This window comes from Cyanistes caeruleus, chromosome 2 (genome assembly GCF_971803275.1).
Source record: "Cyanistes caeruleus chromosome 2, bCyaCae1.hap1.1, whole genome shotgun sequence".
NCBI classification, from domain to species: Eukaryota; Metazoa; Chordata; class Aves; order Passeriformes; family Paridae; genus Cyanistes; species Cyanistes caeruleus.
The window spans coordinates 45,380,622-45,400,532 of NC_141702.1; the positions used below are offsets into that span (position 1 = coordinate 45,380,622).

Genomic DNA, 19,911 nt, shown 5'->3' on the forward strand with positions numbered 1-19,911 from the left:
CCTCTTCAGGAGGAAGATACTTATTATGGTTCTTCTTTTACTTCTATATAATTAATGATTCAGCTGCTACATCAAAATGTATTTCTTTGTGTAAAAATCAGCTGCTTTGACAATCATCCGATCTTATTAACATTGACCTTCACTTCTTCATACCTTTTTCCTTTTTGGGTCTGAATAACATTTGTGAGGGGATGACTTCCCCCAACTCCTCCCACCTTCCAGTGACCAGAACAAGAGAAATATATAAATACTTTTGAATGTACTAAGACTTAAATTTTCAGTGCTGTAGAGGTAGGCGCCTAAAATGTATTTTTTTTTTTATGAAATAAAAGCACTCTTCTGTCCATCCCTGTATTGAGTTTTGTGCATTAAATTTCTTGATTTGAGAGCAAAGTAGTTGGACAAGAGCCTGTTGAAATCCTCCATCTAATTTAGCAATGTTTGCTGAAGTGACACTGTATGGATGGGTGAATGTTACTTTCAAACTGGATAGGCTGGATACAAGACCAAATCTCCTGTATCAATTGTGTTTCTGTTTTTCCTGTACAGCTATACTTACTGGTGGACCACAGGTGTGCTAAAGCATTTACCTCTTCCTTTTGATGAAGGTAGGACCTATATTTGCTCCTTGCCTTGCAAAGTATCTTGAAAAAGAAGTTTTAGTCACAAATGCTTTTTAACTGGCTTAGATCCCAGATCTGAAAAAAAGAGTGTTTCCATAATGGTTTCTAAATACTTCTCCTCTTTCTCCCCTCTGCAAGGAGATAGGATTTTTCAGTTGCAGGTTGCAAGAGTGGCTGAAACTTGACTTTCATATGTTTATAAGCCAGGGCACACTTAATAATTTTTTCTTTTTTTCTTGTCTATTAGATATAGTTATAGTCTGTGCTAGTGGTCCTATTCCTGTTGAAGATGATGCAATATAGCTGGTGTAGATAGTCTTATTTCTCTGGGGTACTGCAGGGCATGTTTCATTAGAAATAGACATCATGAAATGAAATCAAATTATAGTGGTTGATAATGCATATTTATTAAAGATGTGCAATGCATCTTCTTCATGTCATATTTCCTTGTCTCAGAGGGGATATGACTGTAGGAGGAAGTTGCCTGGTATGGTGGTTAGGTGAGCAGGCTACGGTTTGATTAGATTTTTGCAAGAGTCAGTAATTGCTAGTAAAAGGATTGGTTTTTTTTTTCACCCTCAGTGACGTGTGCTGAAAACAGACGCAAGTTGACAGTGAAGAAATTCCACAAATACGAAGAGGAAATTGATATCCACAATGAGTTTTTTAGGCCATATGAGTTGAGCAGTTTTGATGAGACCTTCTGCTTGGCAATGACCAATTCTACACGGTATGTTGGGATGTTTTGTGACTAAATCCTTGACTGGAGGTTGATTTGGTGTGAATTAAATATGCATTTGACTTATTAGGTTAAATATGTGTAATTTCAAATTTAGTGAAGTTCTTGAAACGAAATCACAATGCTACATTGAAATGTTACTCTATAAAAAAATCTATTAAAATAGCAATTAGATTTCCAATTATTTTTTGTTGTGGAATGCCTAGTGTCTGGGCACTTGATGGCTGAGAGATGAACTTTGTTGACTCAGATCACAGAGGCTACTTTCAAAACAATTATTTTCTCCTTGTTCTATTCTCGTTTTGCACTTGTTTTCTTCAGTTCATCTGGTTCTCACAACTGATATTTTTGGGGTTTTTTGTTGGCAGCAGTCAGCTGGATATTCTGAATATAATTTGAATCATGGTTTGGCTAAAGATTTCCAGGCAAATTAAGTTTCATGTAGCTGTTTCACCCAATTTGTGTGTTGGCAGCATTTTGAAAACAATGGACAAAGTTATTGCTTTTATGTTGTTTTAAGTTATTATGCCCGGTAACTCGGGCTTCTTCAGCACAGGAATGGGGCACAATGCTTTGGCATCTTTGGCAAGTGGTGATACTTGCAGCTGTTTTATGGAACTAAATAATGCAACTGAAAGTTTTTTAAATACCTAGGTAATATATACACCAACTTGAAATTATAAATTTAGAACTTAAAACATCATCATAAAGAGATATTTTTTTTTAGTTCACAGGTAGATGTTAGAGGTGTTTCTTCCAGAAAATTTAATTTTTTAAAGCAAGCACTTTGTTCATGGATACTTTTTCTTTTCTATTTTGGCAGAGATTTTATGCCTAAGAATGTGGGAATTGATCCAAGTCCGTTTACTGTTCGTAAACCTGATGAAACTGGAAAATCTGTGTTGGGGTAAGTCTGAAGTCAGAAATTTTGTTCTGGTTTAACAGTACTGAAATTGTAATGAAAATATATAAACTCCTATGAGTGTGTCTGTGAAGCATATTCTGTGTTACATGGGAAATAAAAAATTCATTGGAGTTATACTGCAGAATTGCACACTTTGAAAATCACACCTAATTTGAGATTTTTATTTGACACTAGGAATTTTAATTCAACTTGTTTAATATTTTCTGTTTTCTCTCATTCCTCAAAGTGAAATTCATGAGAAGATTTTATCAATAATATACAGAAGTTATTAAACTTTAATAATCTCTTCATCCTAGTGGCAACTCTATTCTCTATTGGTGTTGACAGCAGTGCATATTTTCTTGTTGTCTTTAAAAAAATTATAAATTTTTCATAAATGGTGCATATTCTGAAACAGCAGTAAATGTCAATATCAGCATAGTCTTTGATAAAATACGTTATTAAAATGTTTATGGATAAAATTATATAAAACAATCCAGCAACAGTTGCTGGGACAAATGAATGTTTCATTTAGCTGCTTTTTCATTCTGGACCTGCTTTGTTACTCTCTTTATTCCACTGCTGTGTCCCACAAGAGCTGTGTAGAATCTTCATAAATTCATTCTCTCTTTGGTAGCTCATATTAAGGAAACCTTTTGTCAGTAGCTACTGTGCTGTCACAACATTATAAGTTCCTCTGAAAACTTGCTGTTCTGTAAAACACTAGAACATTTGACTGTCTCATGTGTTCTGATCCTGAGGGTCTCATTGTCCATAAATGTTGAGAATAGACTGTGCTTATCACTAGTAAGACATCATTTCATGCTACTGATTCCCTGGGAATAAACAGGAAGACTGTTCAACTGTTGCACAGTTTATCTCTGCTAAGAATTTGAGCTTATGAGTATTTTGAGGATAAGCTTTATTTTTCCACTTTGGTAGAATGTCAGATTTTGGACTAATTTGTCTCTAGTTACTCCATTAAACAGTTGACCGTTATATAATTTTCTCAGGCACTTTTATTCTAGCTCATCACTGTAAATTTCAGGGATTGATGTGAGACAGAGAATCAGCTCCATCAAAGCCACATTCCAGGACTCCCTGCATATCACTTCCATTTTCATTGAAGAAATTTCCTTTCATTGACTGTGTTGTAGTGTAAAACGTTGATTCGCTCTTGCACCTCACCCACATTTAGCCTTGCAAAAGGTGGTACCTTTGCCATGATCATTTGGCATGATCTTTTGACCTAAGACATTTCTGAAGGAAATTTGGTGATCTCTTTTTGTGTGTGTAGATGTTCAGGTCCCAGACATGCTGATGTACTCTGCATCTTGGCTGAGTACGTGATGGGAGTGGGGTGAGGATAACACTCCTAGCAGTGTTGGCTACTTGCTCCATTCCTCAGCTTTCAGAAAGGACTGCTTTTCTTATCACCTTCACCTCATCTAGAAAAATAGGGAAAAATCCCTTTGCTTTCCCTAAAAAGAATGCTTATGTCTTCATAACTTCCTGTGAATTTCAGTCCAAGGAAGTGTCAGGTTCTTCCGAGTCAGAAATCAAACTCTCCTGCGGTGCTGTTTTCCCCAAAGCATTTGCTCCAGCTCTAAGATTTCTTTTGATACAATAATGTCCTAGGGGGTGGTGTGTGCTCTCAGATCACAACCTTTGGAAGGACTCTCTTACATCTTTATATGTGTTCCTTGAGCACTCAATGCGTAGCTAATTCAGTTCAGGAATAAACTGCTGTGTGAGTTTCGCTTCAAGAGGCGGCATCTGTAACAGTTGTGGTGTGCTCCACTAGGGCTCAAGTGATGCTGATGAGAGCACTAGACCTGTATCTCCAAATAGCATTTGCATCAATCTTTGTACTCGTTTCACAGCCTCTAGCATGCTGCTGTCTTCCTTTAGAATAAGTCACACACTGTCTGTCAGTGATACATGGGACAGTCAGTGCAGCAAGGAAGAGATGTTCCTTCCTTATTTCCAGTGATAAACTGTCCATTCATTAGTTAATGTCTATTCATTAACTGCCTTCCCTGAAAGATTGTGACAGTGTCTGAGAGGAAATTGCAACTAAATAGTCTTCTGTGGCCAGTAGGAAAGGATGTAGAACACATAAATCTGGTATGATTTCTCATGGGTGCATACACTTAAATCCTGTGTTAGCCTACTTACATAGAGATGCTGTACCTTGAAGGTCTCTTATAAATAAGGCATCTCTTTATATTGACTAGAATTTCTTGAGTGAGAAATATACTGCTTTAAGAAATGTTGCTGATTAAAGAATTAAATTGAGGGAAGAGGTATGGAAAATAAGGGGAAAAAAAGTGACATTACCATTAAGATTTGGAACCATTACCGTCAAGATTAAGGAAGCTATTGGACTGGATGTTGTTACTAATCAGAAAGTGAAACTTTTTCCAAGATCAAAACCAAAGATATTATGCCTCAATTATTTTTTATTCCTTTTTGTTTATTCATTTGTGGGGAGAGATTTATGTAAAGAATCAGAGAACTGGTGGAGAAAAGCTGACAGAATCCTTTGGCGTTTCTTTAAATGCTCTGGAATAACAAGATTGAAGAAGACAAATGAATCGGGCTAATTTAAAAGATGAGCAAAAAGTTGCCCCAGAGGTTAAAACTTATTTCCCTGGAAAGATTGTAACCAAGATTAGGAATTTTAAATATTCATTGCTAAGATCTTGCTGTTTTCATAAATACACACTGCCTTTCCTAATAGGAACAAAAATAATAGAGAAGAAACTGTGCTGCAGCGCAAAACAGCTGCTAGTGCTCCTCCACCCCCAAGTGAGGAAGCAGTGTCAAGTAGCTCTGAAGATGATTCTGGGACTGATAAAGAAGATGAGGGTGCTGTTTCTCAGCGTTCAACTCCAGTAAAGGTGACTGATACAGGAGACAATACAAAAATCGCAGAGGTAAGAAATCACTGTGTTCGGCAAGTTTAAAAATTCACACTCCCTTAAAAATGCCTTATAGAACAGTCAGAAGTAAAGCACTGAGAAATTTAGTGACAAAGGTCCCCAGTGCAATTTTTTTGGTGTAGATAATAGCATAACTGCAGCACAACTGCTTCTTAACCTTTGCTGTTGTTTTTGTCACGTTATAGTGAAACACAAATAGCATAAAAAAAAAGAAAACTACTGTCAGAAAGGTATGGCATTTGAAAAGTATTTGGGTCATTACATCATGTAAAATCCACCTGTATGAGTGTGTTAATTCAGAGCAGTAACACATGTCTGATTGTCTGATTATTGCCTGTTACCATGCTCTGGTACACATCATTAGGTGTCCTTGGAGCATACAAATGAGATTCCTTTTCTCTAGGGATGTACTAGATCTACCTACTTAATCAACATTTAGTCTATAGGAGTCAATCTGGAGCAATCCCCTTTAAAGAGATGTAATATGAACCTGAGGTCCTGAGAACCACCTCTTGGAATTACAAAGTAATTCCTTTTAAACTATGCCACTTGCTTAGGTCAATTAACTGCAAATTAATGTTCATTCTGTCTAAATTTCAACCTAATTTATGTGAACACTTTTAAATTGCTGTCTCATGATTATGTGGTCTGGCATTTTAAAAAACTTAACTAGCTTCAAAAATGTGCATGAAAATGTTACCACGCAGGTCCTGTGCTATTACTGTTACTAAGGTTGCAGATAATGGCAGTGAATAAAATAGTGAAATAAATTGCATTTGCCCAGTCAGATGGAAAGAATGTATATTTTCAGTTGGCTATTAATCTTTTTTTGCTTGCATAAGTTCCATTTTGTTGGAATCCCTTGGGTGCTAATTTAATGAAAATATGAGTTGTATAAGGAATTATGGAAGTATCTATTTTATTTGTTCATGTAATAGTTCTTCAAATTCTCTCTTGTAGATATCCATTTTGGATACCACTGAAAGTGTCTTTGCAAAAGGTTATGCTAATGTATACTATAGAAGTTTGGAAAATAATTACGTTGTCTGGCCGGGTTGGTTTTTTTAAAGTCACAGCTAATTTAAATGGTTATAGGATTGTGCATGTTGTCACTTCTGAAGAAAATTGGGTATTTGTGACCATAGCATAAAAGGTAGTGCCTGATAGGCAACAGACAATTACACTGCCTTTTATTTATTTATTTATTTATTGGCACAATTCAAATTTTGATTCTATTCAGTCTTTAGCCTAGGGTAGTGTGTTCTCAGATAATGGATTTTCAGCCTTCAATAGTGCAATAGTGTCTTCTTCCTACTCCAGTACAAGCACATTTATTTATTTGTGTTTATGCAAGGTATTTTATCTGAAAGTTTTCCATTATCCCTGAATAAGAGTACCTGTTCTTCAGCAAATCAGATTGTTTCTATTTTTTAACAAAAATCCAAGTTGAAATTTTATTCTTGGTTCCTACAGTTGCACAGTTCATGTCACATTAGTTTTCCCCTCTTGTTTTGAACACACTTCAGCACTCAGACCTAAGATAACTTTTTTAGATTTTAAAAATTCTTAAATGAAAGGTTTATGTAAATACAAAGTATGATTTGAAATATTGAATTTCAATGGCTTAAAAATTGACTGAGCTATTCTGAATTTTTAGTAATTATATGGAGAAATATATTCCAATTTATTATCACCTTTTCATGCATTGAATTTTAGTCATAATTTGCATCGTCAATTCATGCCATTCCTTATTATCTGGGGAACTCAAAAAGCAAGTTCCTTTCTGTTCACATTTCTGAGAAGTTAATAAAAGATACATTTATACTTCTGGTCAGGACATACCTTTCTGAAATTCTTTGACTTGGAATCATTTTGAAATAAGGGAAAGCTGTCTTTATATTTGACTCACAGTCATATGTGGCTTGTCAGAAAACCCCCCTCAGTTTAGCACTGAGTCACTAGACACAGTTGGTGAACTATTGCAAGTGCATTGATTCCTTGTTATAGTTGACTGACATGATTGCATAATGTATAAAATAAAAATAGTTTTGTTCAACCTGAGGTTTGTAATTATTGCAGAATTGACAGCAGGAAATGTGAAAGCAAATGTGGGAGCATGTTCTGAACGAATATGATTTATTCTATATTAAGTTTCAATACAGAACAGAATTTAATAACTACACCATTATGTTCAATTAATATAATTTATTCTCCTAATACATTGTTTTAGCTGATTATATCTTTCAAGAATTCTTTCCTTGTTGAATAAATGTGTGGATTTATATTTCTAATAAATTATTTTCTTAAAAAAATATGTGTAAGTTAAGATTGCTGTGGATGTGAGAAACCTGTTTGGTTTTGTCTGCACTTCTGAAATTATATTTTGTTTTCTAAGGAAGTTCTTTCTTAAGAGCAAACTTTCTTTAGATGTTGTTACAGTATTCTTAATCTGAATCTTTCTTATGTTCCAGAATGTAGTGCAATCAACAAAAGATGTGTATGGAGTCAATCTTTCAGATATCCCTTCAGAAGATGATCTTGCAATATATGCAAGGTGAGATAAATTTCCAGTGGTAATCGTCAAAGGATAATTTGAGCTAGTTAAGTGCAGTTTGTCAAAGTGCTGCCTTTGATTAAACTAATTTAAAGGAGAAATTTGTCTATGTATGCTATGTCTTTCAAAATGAGACTATTTTCAGCTGTTTGTGTCAATTCTGATTTCAGTGGAAGCTATGCAGGTGTTTCTGAATGCAAAATTTGGAGCTTAAATCAAATGAAAGATGCTTCAAAAGAAATAACTGTCACTTGAAATAATCCTAGAAATTAATAAGTAAATTCATAGGAATTCCATATTCCATTGATAAGTAAATTCCACAGGAATGGTTCCATGATTGTAAGCTTTGTTAACTGTAGGGTTTGCATTTTTCAAGTGTTGAATTGTTCCAGTTCAAGTCAGTCACAACGAAATAGCTTGTTTTGTAAAAACTCATATAAAACAATAGAAGTTGTCTTTTTGTTTAACATGATGTCATATAGGGGTCTAAGAAATCTACACCTCGTCTCAGGAAAGTACTGTGTGTATATTGAAATGAATAGTTGTGAAACATGCATTGAAATGGCCTTGTGTGCATTTGTTTTTATTTTCTAATGTGTAATAGCAGTAGCTACCTTGTTATATTTGAAACCTTATAAATTTTTAAGGAAAATTTTAATTCACTGTGATATCTAATTTGATGATATGTGGTGTTTCATCCTGACTTAGTTCTTTAATCTACTCAAAGCATTTTTTCTTTTTATTTAAAATTACTTTTATCTTACCTTTTCTTTGGGTGAAGATATTTCTCTTGCACTCTTCTGTTCTTTAAAATTCCCATTTCTACCTATTTCCTACACGCTGAGTCATTTGAAGATACTACACTTGAATAGGGTGAAGGAGGATGGTTTCTCATTATATCTGAAATTTTTACCTTCAGCTATGCCTCTACCTTTGTTTCTTTTTTATTTTAACCCTGGAAGATGGATGCAAATTTGACAACTATCCTTTGATACAGCAGGTAGTTATTGTGGTTCTGAAAATGGCCAAGTGTAAGCTGGTATCTACTGTGAGTTTCTCTGTGCAGATGAACAACTCTGTGTTAACATCCAGAACTGCAGCTGCTTCCAATTTCATAATTTCTTCAGGCTGGACTAATGTTCAATCTATGGTTAATATAAAACTGTAAGCACCTTGGAGGCTTTGAAGCACCCTATTTATATCCTTTTTAAGAAAAAACCATAATAAACCTTTCATTTCCTTCAAGCAATGCAGGTTTTAAAAATAGAAAAAATTACAAATTCTTTATCTCTTTTAGCCAACAAGACATAGTGCTATTTCTGGTCTGGTGTGCTGATTTATGTAATAAAGGATGTCAGTAAAATCTATACTTTCTAAAATGTACATTGCTTGAGAATAGCAGCAATTTCTTTCACAGTATGATTACAGTTCTCACATCAAGCCTTTTTCTGTTACTGTAATAAGGGAAATGAGGATGTAAGATCCTGACTCCACGTGACATCGCTGGACATGTTACATGTTTTTTCCTGATTAGGATTAAGGTCTCACAGATTCAAAGTACTTCAGGTTAAGTTGCTTTATATCAACTGATCTGTATTAAGCCTATTTGCAAATGCAATTAAAAGTAATTTGGATCCATTCAGCCTGTTTTCACTGATGGCTGAGATAAATCTTATCAAAACAGAAATCACAGAAGCCCAGGTAGGTTGAATTTGGAAGGGACAGGAAGTCCCTCAAATAATTTGAGGATGTCTGCTGCAGATCAACTGTGCCTGGTATCTTCCTGATGTTGGGAAACTTGCTTGTGTGCATTTAGGTCTTTTAACTTTCAAAATACTGAGTAATTTGAAGCCCTGAATTAAAATACTAATGCAATTGGTTTGCCTTTGAATTTTTTTAAGTTGGTTTCAATAGCAGGCTCCTGCACAAGATGATCTTAATTATCTTGATTTCCATGTAAAATTCTCTTATTTAGTAGTGTAAGTATTTATTCCTTTTATGGTCAAAGTGATGTTGCTTGTCCCTGAGGCTTTTGTTTCTACCAAAACATAGAATCTGAATGGAGTGGAAAGAAAAGCTACAATAAGTTGTTTAGGAACATGTTGTTCATTTGACTTCTGTACACTCGTTCCTGCAATTGGTTTTGCACTGGTAATAGCTGCTTGTTAAAATGTAGTAAATATTCCTGAGCTAGACCAGTAAGACTTCTTAAGCTAGATGGAAACTCACTGTTAAGAAAAACACTCTGCCTCAGAAAATTAAACTAGTAAATCGCAACTGGCATTTGCTTGTCTCTTCAGTGGCACAGCTGTGTTGGAAAGTGAACAAATTGAGTGCAAGATAGCTACATATATTTACATTTGAAACCTTCTGACTTTTCCTTCTATTCTGAGTGACTAAGATTAGTGATAAACTACTTTTCAGAAGATTTTTTTCCATTTCATTGCCAAGAAAAAAAGCCATGACAGTATTTTCCATTGGCAGTGTCTTCCAGCAAATATTTGGAGATGGAGAAATTGTCCCAAAAGGTTGTGTCTGTAAATAAGTGATCTGGACTTAACAGCGTTTCAGATGAATAAACTAGATTGAATTCAGCAGAGGACTAACTTAAATCTGAAACTTGAGATACTTTGTGTCTTTTGCTGATTTTTCCATAGGCTGTTCCTCTGACTGATTGCTTTGAGAAGGACATAGGAAATTGACTGTAGAGGGCTGTCTGTTTCTTAGGGGAAGCTTGTTTCTTCCCGTGACATACTAGGTGACACAAATGGATAAGCAAATCATTTCTCAAAGGAGGTTCTGAGTTCATGCATGCACCCTCTATCAACTTTTAAAAATCTCTCTTGTTCACCAGACAAGTACATCATGATCAGTGACTTACACAGCATGACTCAAAATCTCATTTCTTAGTGTAATTTTCTTCTGTTTGATGATTTTTGGGGGATAGTTCCTTTATTTCTTAGATTTATTCTTCAATCTACTGCTTTTCACAGGTTTGTTCAGCTGGGACAGAGCCAGCATAAACAAGACAAGGGCAGCCAGCAATTTTGTTCAAAACACCTCTTGGATAAGGTCATAAATTTGTAAGTATTCTTTTTCTTTTTCCCTTTAGCTTGATTTTGCTTATGTCATTAGATATAAAAAGTGATCAGGTAAATTTGATGTTAAATTGCTTGAGAGTCACACTTTCATTTTCTTTACTGCATAAGGGGATTCAATGCATAGCATGAAAAACTGTCTTTTTGAAGGTTTGTTTTTTGTTTCTATTATTTTGGGGAGTCTTGTTTTTTGTTTTGTTTTTTAGTCTTTGTAGTATCATGGGGGTTGTATTCAAAAGTATTAGCAATCCTGAATTAACACGAAGTGCTGAATCTACTGAGTTTAGAGGGCAATTTGTTCTTGCATGTTCTTCACTAAAAAATGTTCAAAGCTGCAACTGAATCTTCTTAGTACAACTGTATAAAAAGGGTTGTGCTATTATCCAAATGTCATACTAACATTGAATCAGGTCTTACAATTTAGATGATCAAGTACAACTTTCCCAGTTGACATCTTCCTGTACTGCAGGCAGCTTAAAGTTTCACCAAGACAAGGCAGAATTTTATTTACTTCTGTCACTGGGAGTACACGATCCTTTATCCAACAGCATGGCCACTTAGAACTGCCAAAACTTTTCTGCAATCCATTGATTTACAGAAGCCCCAACTTTGTTTCCTGCACTGCCTGTTCTCCACCCCTCTGAGCTGATGAAGTGAGGAAGCCTTGAACATAGCATTTATACCTAAGCAGGGAGAGAGAGTGGGTGAGTCTCAGTTGGGCTAAGAAAGAATGACATGAAACAGATGCAATGCTGTGTATGAGACAATACTGTCTGATAGCAGTGTTTATTCACTTGGTATTAGCTACAATGAAAGTGGTAATACCACATTTGTAGGTAAATGAGCCCATAGTTTTATAATAAAACATGCCTAATGGGTATGAAAGTAGTAAATTAGATTGGAAAACTGTAAAACTGTTTTTCAATATGAGGGAGCAAGCATGAATGTTTTAAATTGACATGTTTATTAATAAAATATTTTGTAAGAAGAATATTTTTGCTGTGAATAAAGGCAATTTCTTTTTTGTAATTGCAGAATCTCCCAGCATGTAAGACAGTGTAGGAGATAACAATTCCTTTCTTATCCCTTTAAATACAATTTTTTTTTCCCAATGCTGAGCATCTGTAAAATGAAGACATTAAAGAGAGTCCCTACACAGAATTCTGGTAGTTTTGGGATAGTCAGATGTTAATTTTTCTCTTTTCCCAAGTGTGATTTCCATGTGTTTCTGAATAGTAGAAGTGTAAAAGTCATAGGGCACAGAAATCTGCGCCTCCTGTTACTCCTCCTGTTGAAGTCATGTAGATCATCTCTCTTGCCACTTCTAACATGCTCCTCTGTGCAGATCAGAGAGGAAATAGGGTATCTTAGAGCTGATAATTTCTTTTTTATTACAGTATATCCCCTGACAGCTTAAAAATTTTCTTTGGGTTTTATTCTGTTACTTTTTTAAAATGTTTAAATACTGTTTGGATGGTGACAGATTGTTCTTTTAGTTAAAGTCATAAATGTAGCCATTCTTAAAAGGCATGTTGTTCAACTCTGAAACAAGGAAGCTTTTTTTTTACTGAGTTTAAATTACAGCTGTGAATCAGGAATTTCCTTGGAGAATACTAACATTTTAGAGATAAAATAGAATGAACATAAGTGTACTCAAGATTAGGGAGAGAGGGAGGGTTTTCAGTAACAGCAGCTGAGGCACAGCTTGTGCCTGTTTCTCAAGGAGCTCTTGAAGAAATTGAAAAATTATACTAACTTTTATTAATTTGATGTTAGATGCCTTTTAAATTGAAAAAAAAAATCAGACAAATTTTATTCTCCAGTGGTTGCTTCATGTATGATACAAATGCAATCAAACCCTAGTTCTTTTCATAGTAAAATTAAACACTCACTCTAAAACTTTGGTTTCATATCAGCAGTGAGACATAATTTAGGCTTAGGTTAGTTGTCTTTTCCACACTTCTCAAGAAAATCTTTTTTAATAACCCCACATTTCACAATTTTAAACACTTGACCATTTTAATCAAATACATGAAGCTGCTACAAAAGAAGAACTATTTCTTATTTTTATAACATCTATGCAGTGATATTGACAAATTCAAATATGAATTGTATAAATACTGAAGAGAAGGTTCCGGCTTAAATTTAGGAACTGTAAGTATAGACTAGAAATAAAATATAGGGACTTGAACAGGGACCAAAGTGATGCAGTGAAATAATAGTGAGGATGAGTGGAGGATGTGGAAGGATATTGAAATTCTTTTTGTTCTTAGAAACTCCATGAAGGAAAAAATGATGGAATTTTAGTTAGAGCTAAATAGAGCTAAACAGAGCTGGACCACTTTTAGCACAATCTATTATAATGTGAATGAAGAGAGACTCTAAGTACTGTAGTGTAATTACTGTTGGCTGACACACTGCACCTGTTCATAATTCCCTAATTCCCTAGTGTTCATTTTGGTATGATGTAAATAATACTGTTGTAAAAATACACTCTTAAAACCTTTTCAAATGTGCTTCATACATTTATCTAGGAGTACAAGAAACTTTATTCCCTCCTTAAAAGGGAATTGAGTGTTTTGGTTCCCTGTAGCAAAAAAGAAGAGTGTGAGCATGCTTAAACATCCTTGTACCAAAGTGTGGCTGGTGAATACATGAGCATCTGAGCTGTTTTCAGTGCCTCTGCTTCAGGTCAGGTCCTAGAATGCTTTGGGTTGGAAGGACTCTTAAACACCATCCAGTTCCAACCCCCTGGTTGGAAACTGGGCAGAGACACTTTCCACTAGACCAGGTTGCTCAAATTCCCCTCCAGCCTGGCCTTGCCAGGGATGGGGCAAACACAATTTCTCCAGATGACCTGTTCCAGTGCCTCGCTGCCCTCACAGTGAAGGATATCCTTCTATTGCCTAAGTTAAACCTGTCTTCTTTCAGCTCAAAGCCATCCCCCTTTGTCCCATCACTTCATGCCCTTTAAAAAAGTCCCTCTGCAGCTCTCTTGCAGCTCCCTTTAGGCACTGGAAGGTGCTCTAAGGTCTCCCTGGAGCTGCCTTGTCTCTGTGCTGAACAACCCCAACTCTGTCAGCCTGTCTTTGTAGGGGAGGTACTCTAGCCCTCTGATCATCCTCATGGATATTTGCTTAGGATTCAAGCAAGGTGAAGAAATACATTTTGTTTACTTTTTAGATATACTTCAGAGGCTTGAGGAGAGCTAATCAGTGTTGAAACAAATGCAGTGGCTTTCTGGTGACTGCTGTGTCTGAGAGCTAATCCATATCACCATGCGCTTTTCCTTGGAAGTATGGAACATCCTCATTATAAGTGAAGGTTTTAACTGTATCTTTTACTGTAGAGACATTGATACTCTTGGTGAAACCATAACACCAGGAAGCCTACTCACAAATGGGATGAAAATAATGAAAATGGCGTGTCAAGGGTGCTGTCCGTCATGACATAAAGTTTATGTTCCTATCTATGTAATTTTCACTGGGAGGCCATAAAGCTGCAGGTCTCTAGGGAAACCTCATAGCCAAGTCATAAATAACATGCTCTCCTTCATGACTATTGTAAGATATTAAATTTATTAAGTAGAATAGATTTTTACATTAATATGTTAGAGAAATGGCTTTTAATTAAATGACTGGATAATACAAGCACTCTACAAATAGTTACAGCTTAACACGGGGTTATTAATCAAAGTTGGCATGCATGAACATGCGGTTCTTTCAATATATTTTTATCATGTTGATGCAAGTAGGAGGAAAATTGAGATTCAGTTATTAAATGCACAAAATTAAATGCACTTTGCTGCCCAGCTTCCATTGTACCTAAGGAAAGGATTTTTGAGTCATTAGTGCTTCAGAAATGTCTTATCTTTAGAAACCAATCAATAAATAGAGAAAGCATCAATTTAGTGCTCTGTTTTGCTCTTTTACTTAATTCTCCACTTGCTAGTGGACCAAACAGACTAGTTATATTTGAGTAAGTGACATCTTTTGTTGTTAGATTGTGACATTAATAAGTTAGTACAGTGTGCTAGTGTCAAATGCCATTGCTAGAGTCTCAGCTTGGATACTTTACATTGATTAAGTACTGCAGGAACTATGGATGTTTTGAAAATCAATCTACTTTTAAAGCATCTGGACTAATGTTTTTACCAGTTCTGAAAGCAACTACCTTAAATAAACTAGAAGTGATAATGAAAAGAAACTCTCACATTGTTGAGGGAAAAAAAAAATGTTTTAGAGTATGCAGCCAATCTCTGTGGATGACCAGTGATTTTATTGTCTCAAGTTCAATAGTATATTTTTATAAGTAACTCTGTCATTGCAGTCAAAGAGTAATCAACTGACTGTATGGCTACACAAGGTTGAAATATAAAATGAAAATGTATTACTTTAATTTGGAAACCCTTTAGTTTTATATACTGTATTCCAGTTGTAGTGAAATATTAGGCACAGTATATCCTACATGACACACTGCAGTAAGACTAATGAACTGTCACATGATGCAACATCCAAAATACAATATATTTTACTAAAATAAAAGGCTGCAAAATGAGGGAGCAAGAGTTTTTGGTCATTTTAATGGAGCTCCTCATTTAGAAACACTGTCAAATATTAGTTTGTGCCCATAATGCAAGTATAAGTTTATTAAGGCATTTTATTTATAGGGGGGTTTCCCCTTGCTTAAGTGTTCCGGTTCTTACTTGTTTTTTTACTTTCAAAAGAGGAGATTCTACATATAAAAATAACTTTTTGTATCCTGAAAAGCACACAGGTAGTGAGTCATGACTGTAGCTTCTGTAGAATATGGCAATGATACTAATATCTGAATCTTCATTGCATTTGGGCTGGTTGATGTTTGCTTTATGAAATAGTGAGTTTTGACAGTAAGTTGCCACTTTGCTTTCTTAACCGAGAAGTTTTGAGCCCAAAAATATGTGTACATTAGGATTCAAGTATGGGATTTGTTGAATGAAGATTTAAAAAATATTTTCATAAAAGTATCTGAGTGCTGTTGCTTATAATAAATTGTCTGTTTCCTGATAATTAGATGGAAATTTCTTACCTAATTAACCCTTTCTCTGTGTTGGCTCAGAGTATAATCACTTGTTATAATTGTTACTAAGTGGATTAGCTCCATGAAGTCTTTCTTTTTTCTGCTATAATGCATGGCACAGATCTACTTTAGCTGGGGTACTTACTGACCGTAGCAGATCTGATGAAGGATGAAGAAATGAGGGCAGGGCAAAGGGAAGTGAGAAGGTATTCTGTAATGGGATTAATGACAACTTACCTAATTACCCTACTTGGAAAGCTGGGTCTTATCAGGTCTGCAGTAGTGATAAAAATCTAGGTAAATGAATTATCTACTGGGAGCTTGCCCTCTCATTGACTCTCCTGTTTATTTCAAGGAAAAGAAATAATCCTCTCTCTCTCTGTGGAAAATTTTTACCTAAAGCTTCAAATATTCTGTATGTTTGGTTTTCTTCCAGAATACCCATCTCCTCCTTTTCTCAAGACAATATTTATGAAGTCCAGCCTCCAAGAGCTGATAGGAAATCGATAGAGATTTTCCATGCACACATTCAGGCTGGAAGAGGAAACATGCAGCTTCTGGGAAGAGATGATTTCCTCATGTACAGAGAGTACATTCGAAACAGATACATGTAAATCCAAGCCGGATTCTCCTGCCAAATCTACTGTACTGATAAGTCCCAAAAATAATTTTAGAAAGGAAATCTAGTTTTGTTCTTTTGCAGTAATGAATTTATTACTAACTTTTCTATTTATTATTCTTTACTGTTACCCATTTATTGTATTGTTCTTTAGGGGAAAAGGTGGTTTAATATCTGATTTAAAAAGTTATTTAATATCTTTTTAGCTGAAAGTGTATCCTAAGAGACTAAGTGAATAATCAGAGCTGCCAGAGCTACTAGAGAGTATGTAGCTATTTGTGGTAAAGAAAATATGGCGTCTTTAGTTTTTTTATGTTTATTTCTTACATTGTTATGTTTGATAATAAAACTGAAGTGATTTGTACACAAGAATCAGAAGATAATAGTTTTCTTCCCCTTTCTTTCGTGATAGAAAACAATCTTCTTTTACAGCAGAATATTTTCTGATATTTCTTGAGGTTTTTAGAAAAGTGAGTGCTAGAATGACTGCTTGCAAATTTCTGCCTTTTTAAGCAAAAGTGAAAAATATGTGACTTATGTCAAAATCAAAATTTGCATCAACACTAATAAACTTTGTAACCCTAATATGTGTCAAAACTAATCTCGCTGGTGCTGGTAGCTACAGAATGTGTACCACATGCTGCAGGGTGAAGATGGCTTGTGGCTAATTACCACAGGTTTCTAGCAGGAGTCTGAAGAGAACCCCATAACAACTACAAATGAGGGAATGCTCTTCACATTACTGGCTTTGGACACCTAGAGAGTGCCAAACCATCCTGTCATTTTTCTTTATGGCAGGCATTATCCTTTTGAAGCATACTCTTCCCATCCCTGTGTTTGTGCTCCTGTGAGGTGCCTTGGAGTTGAAGTCTAGAGTCTCTGGGTAAAGTGGTGTTGGTAAGTGACCTGATCAGCTGGAATGGTCATGCAAGAGCAAGCAGTAGTTGGGTTAGGCAAGACTGCACATCATGTCTTTTGCTTGCTAAGAGGTAAAGAGGCAGCAGGTGTCTAAATAGATTCTTTTGGGCTTTTGAGTAAAACATTTTCAAATTAAAAAAAAAAATAAGGGAGGAATCCTACTATTTGCAATTGCAAGCTTAAATTCCCAACACTTTGTAGCCCTTTACCTTGAAGAATACTGACAATATCAGCAGCACTACTGACAAAAAACATTTTGTTCCACAAGCTTGTACAGACCATCTTTCAGAATTTTCTGGAATAGCAGAATAACTGTTTTAGGGATGCAGCCAACTGCATGTAACAGATGTAGAGAACATGTTTGTGTTCACAGTAAATTCCTTTTCAGGCAGCTACTGTAGATTTGTGGCTACTCGTTGCAAACATGTTTGCATATATTTGAATATTTTATGCAGTAAGTTGCACCTCTGTTAGCAATTCAATGTACGAAAAGATGCAGTGGGTAAAGGGAAGAAAGGTTTCATGTGGTACAAGTTTGCGTGTCTCAGGGAAAGACTTGCATACAGTCAATGAGAACACAGTACCCCGTAGAAGCATTTTGGTGTTCATTCTTTTTTCTTAATTGTTTTGAGCCAAATGGTTGTATTTTAGGAGATGCAAGAATTAATTGTTATTTTACATTACTTCATTGCAATTGTTAATGTTTTTTTCCACAGAAAAAATAAACCTATACTGAATTCTTTTGCCCAATATGAAAATAATTAGAAGGAATAAATACTTGCTTTGAAAAAATGTAGAGCTGGAATTTGTGTCTTAATGAGACAAGCGCACACTTTCCTTACTGCACTTAAACTATTGCAAGGAATGTTTTCTAGACTTATCACAGACCTTACTTTTGTTGTTGATAGGTACTGGTAATTCATAAAAGTTACCCTTGAAGTGTACCACTTACCCACAGGTAAGTCAAAAGATGATACTCCCTTTTCAGCGACCAATGATGTTGCTGCAAAATTTAGGGATAGTAATAATTTTACAGCTCTAGGAGAAAATATGTTTAGCCCTCAGCAATTCAGACACTCCTCAAAGAAGAGGAGTAAAGGAGATTGGTTTGCAGTTCTGAGAGCTGGATGATACCTCAGTGATGGCTTGTGTGATCTACCATTAGTGTACTCTTAGCTGTTCAGAATGCTTCAGGGTGCCAATGTCAACTTTCAATAGGCTTATTTAAAGAAAAAAAAAAAGGCCAATGCACAAAGCAAGACTCCCAGCTTAACCCTGAGTAAACTCAACAGTCTGAGTGGACCTGCTACCTAATGCACATAAATGATTATTTAAAATAGAAATACACTCAATCACCCATCTAACATTCAGCTGGATGAAGGACTCCGAAGGTGCTGCCTCTGCATCCACCTACTTTATCCCATTCTTGTGATAATAAGGTTCAGTTCTCAAGGGTGTTAGAAGTTCTCAATAGATGCATATATTTCCCTTACAGAAGCAGAAGAAAAAGTGTGTAAAATAAGAATAATCATGAAAAGAGTGAGCTATTTTGGCTCTGAAGAGTAACATTGTACTCTTTTTCACTTCTAAGTGCTAATAACCACCTTTAAGCAAAAAAAGCTTTTAAAAAAAAAAAAGCAAACACCTTTTTTTAGGACCAAAGAAATATTTGAGAAATATGTTGATTTTTCCTCCAAAATATATTTAGCTCGTTTCAGTGTGTTTTAAAGATTACATTGCAATACAGTCCCAAAATGTACACCTAGAAAATGATGACTTCGGGTTCTTTCCTGTGGAATCAGGAAACACAAATGTCAAATAAGGACTGATTTGGTCATTTCTGTGCCACTTCTGTGCCAATGGATTTTGATGCCAGTCCAAGAGCTTAAGCTTTGTGTTGTGACTGTAGGAGCAGTTCTTTTCCTCAGTTTTCGTTGGTAGTTTCCCCGCCTTCTGAGTCTTGTGTCCACTTGCAAAATCCACTGACTTTTTGTTCTCGTCCTCTCATTTTCCAGAGGGACTTGTCTGTGGTCCTGAAATAGGACCTTTCAGTGTTCACACAGCTGCCAGGGGGAAGAATCAAAAGAGCTGTGCATAATTCTGGGGTGACACTTGTAGCAGCTCTTTGTTTTGTTACTGACTTTGTGAGATTTTTTTCCACATCATCCAGGAAGGTTCTCTTGGCTTTCACAGACTCGAGCCAGCCTTCACTTTTATAAACTCCAAAGCACATGCTGTGTCAAGTAGTCATGCTTTACAGTCAGAGGAAGTACCAGCTTCACTCAGGAGATCATTTCGTTCTCCACAGGGGTTTCACCTTGTCACTAATTATATGAACAAGTCCAGTTCACTGAGGGTAAAACTGAGGTATGTACACAGGAGTGTTCCATTTGCTGGCTTAGTTTCAATCCAAGTGATTGCCTAGAGCCTGATAGGGAAAAATACAATGTGCT

General features: G+C 35.6%; 1 protein-coding gene across 3 annotated transcripts in view; it reads left to right on the forward strand.

The window, feature by feature from the left end:
* FIG4 (FIG4 phosphoinositide 5-phosphatase) overlaps positions 1-17,603 on the forward strand; it is a 50,873-nt gene extending 33,270 nt beyond the window's left edge. For 2 of the 3 annotated variants that reach the window (XM_086876783.1, XM_086876786.1), the window contains exons 17-23: positions 550-608; positions 1,206-1,353; positions 2,186-2,269; positions 5,010-5,205; positions 7,683-7,765; positions 10,759-10,848; positions 16,358-17,603. In XM_086876783.1, coding sequence (XP_086732909.1) covers positions 550-608; positions 1,206-1,353; positions 2,186-2,269; positions 5,010-5,205; positions 7,683-7,765; positions 10,759-10,848; positions 16,358-16,535 — 838 coding nt within the window. In that variant the 3' untranslated portion in view covers positions 16,536-17,603. Of the gene's footprint in view, positions 1-549; positions 609-1,205; positions 1,354-2,185; positions 2,270-5,009; positions 5,206-7,682; positions 7,766-10,758; positions 10,849-11,461; positions 11,865-16,357 lie in introns of those variants that run through there. The other variant, XM_086876785.1, reaches the window with a different exon arrangement.
* Positions 17,604-19,911: the final 2,308 nt, after the last annotated feature.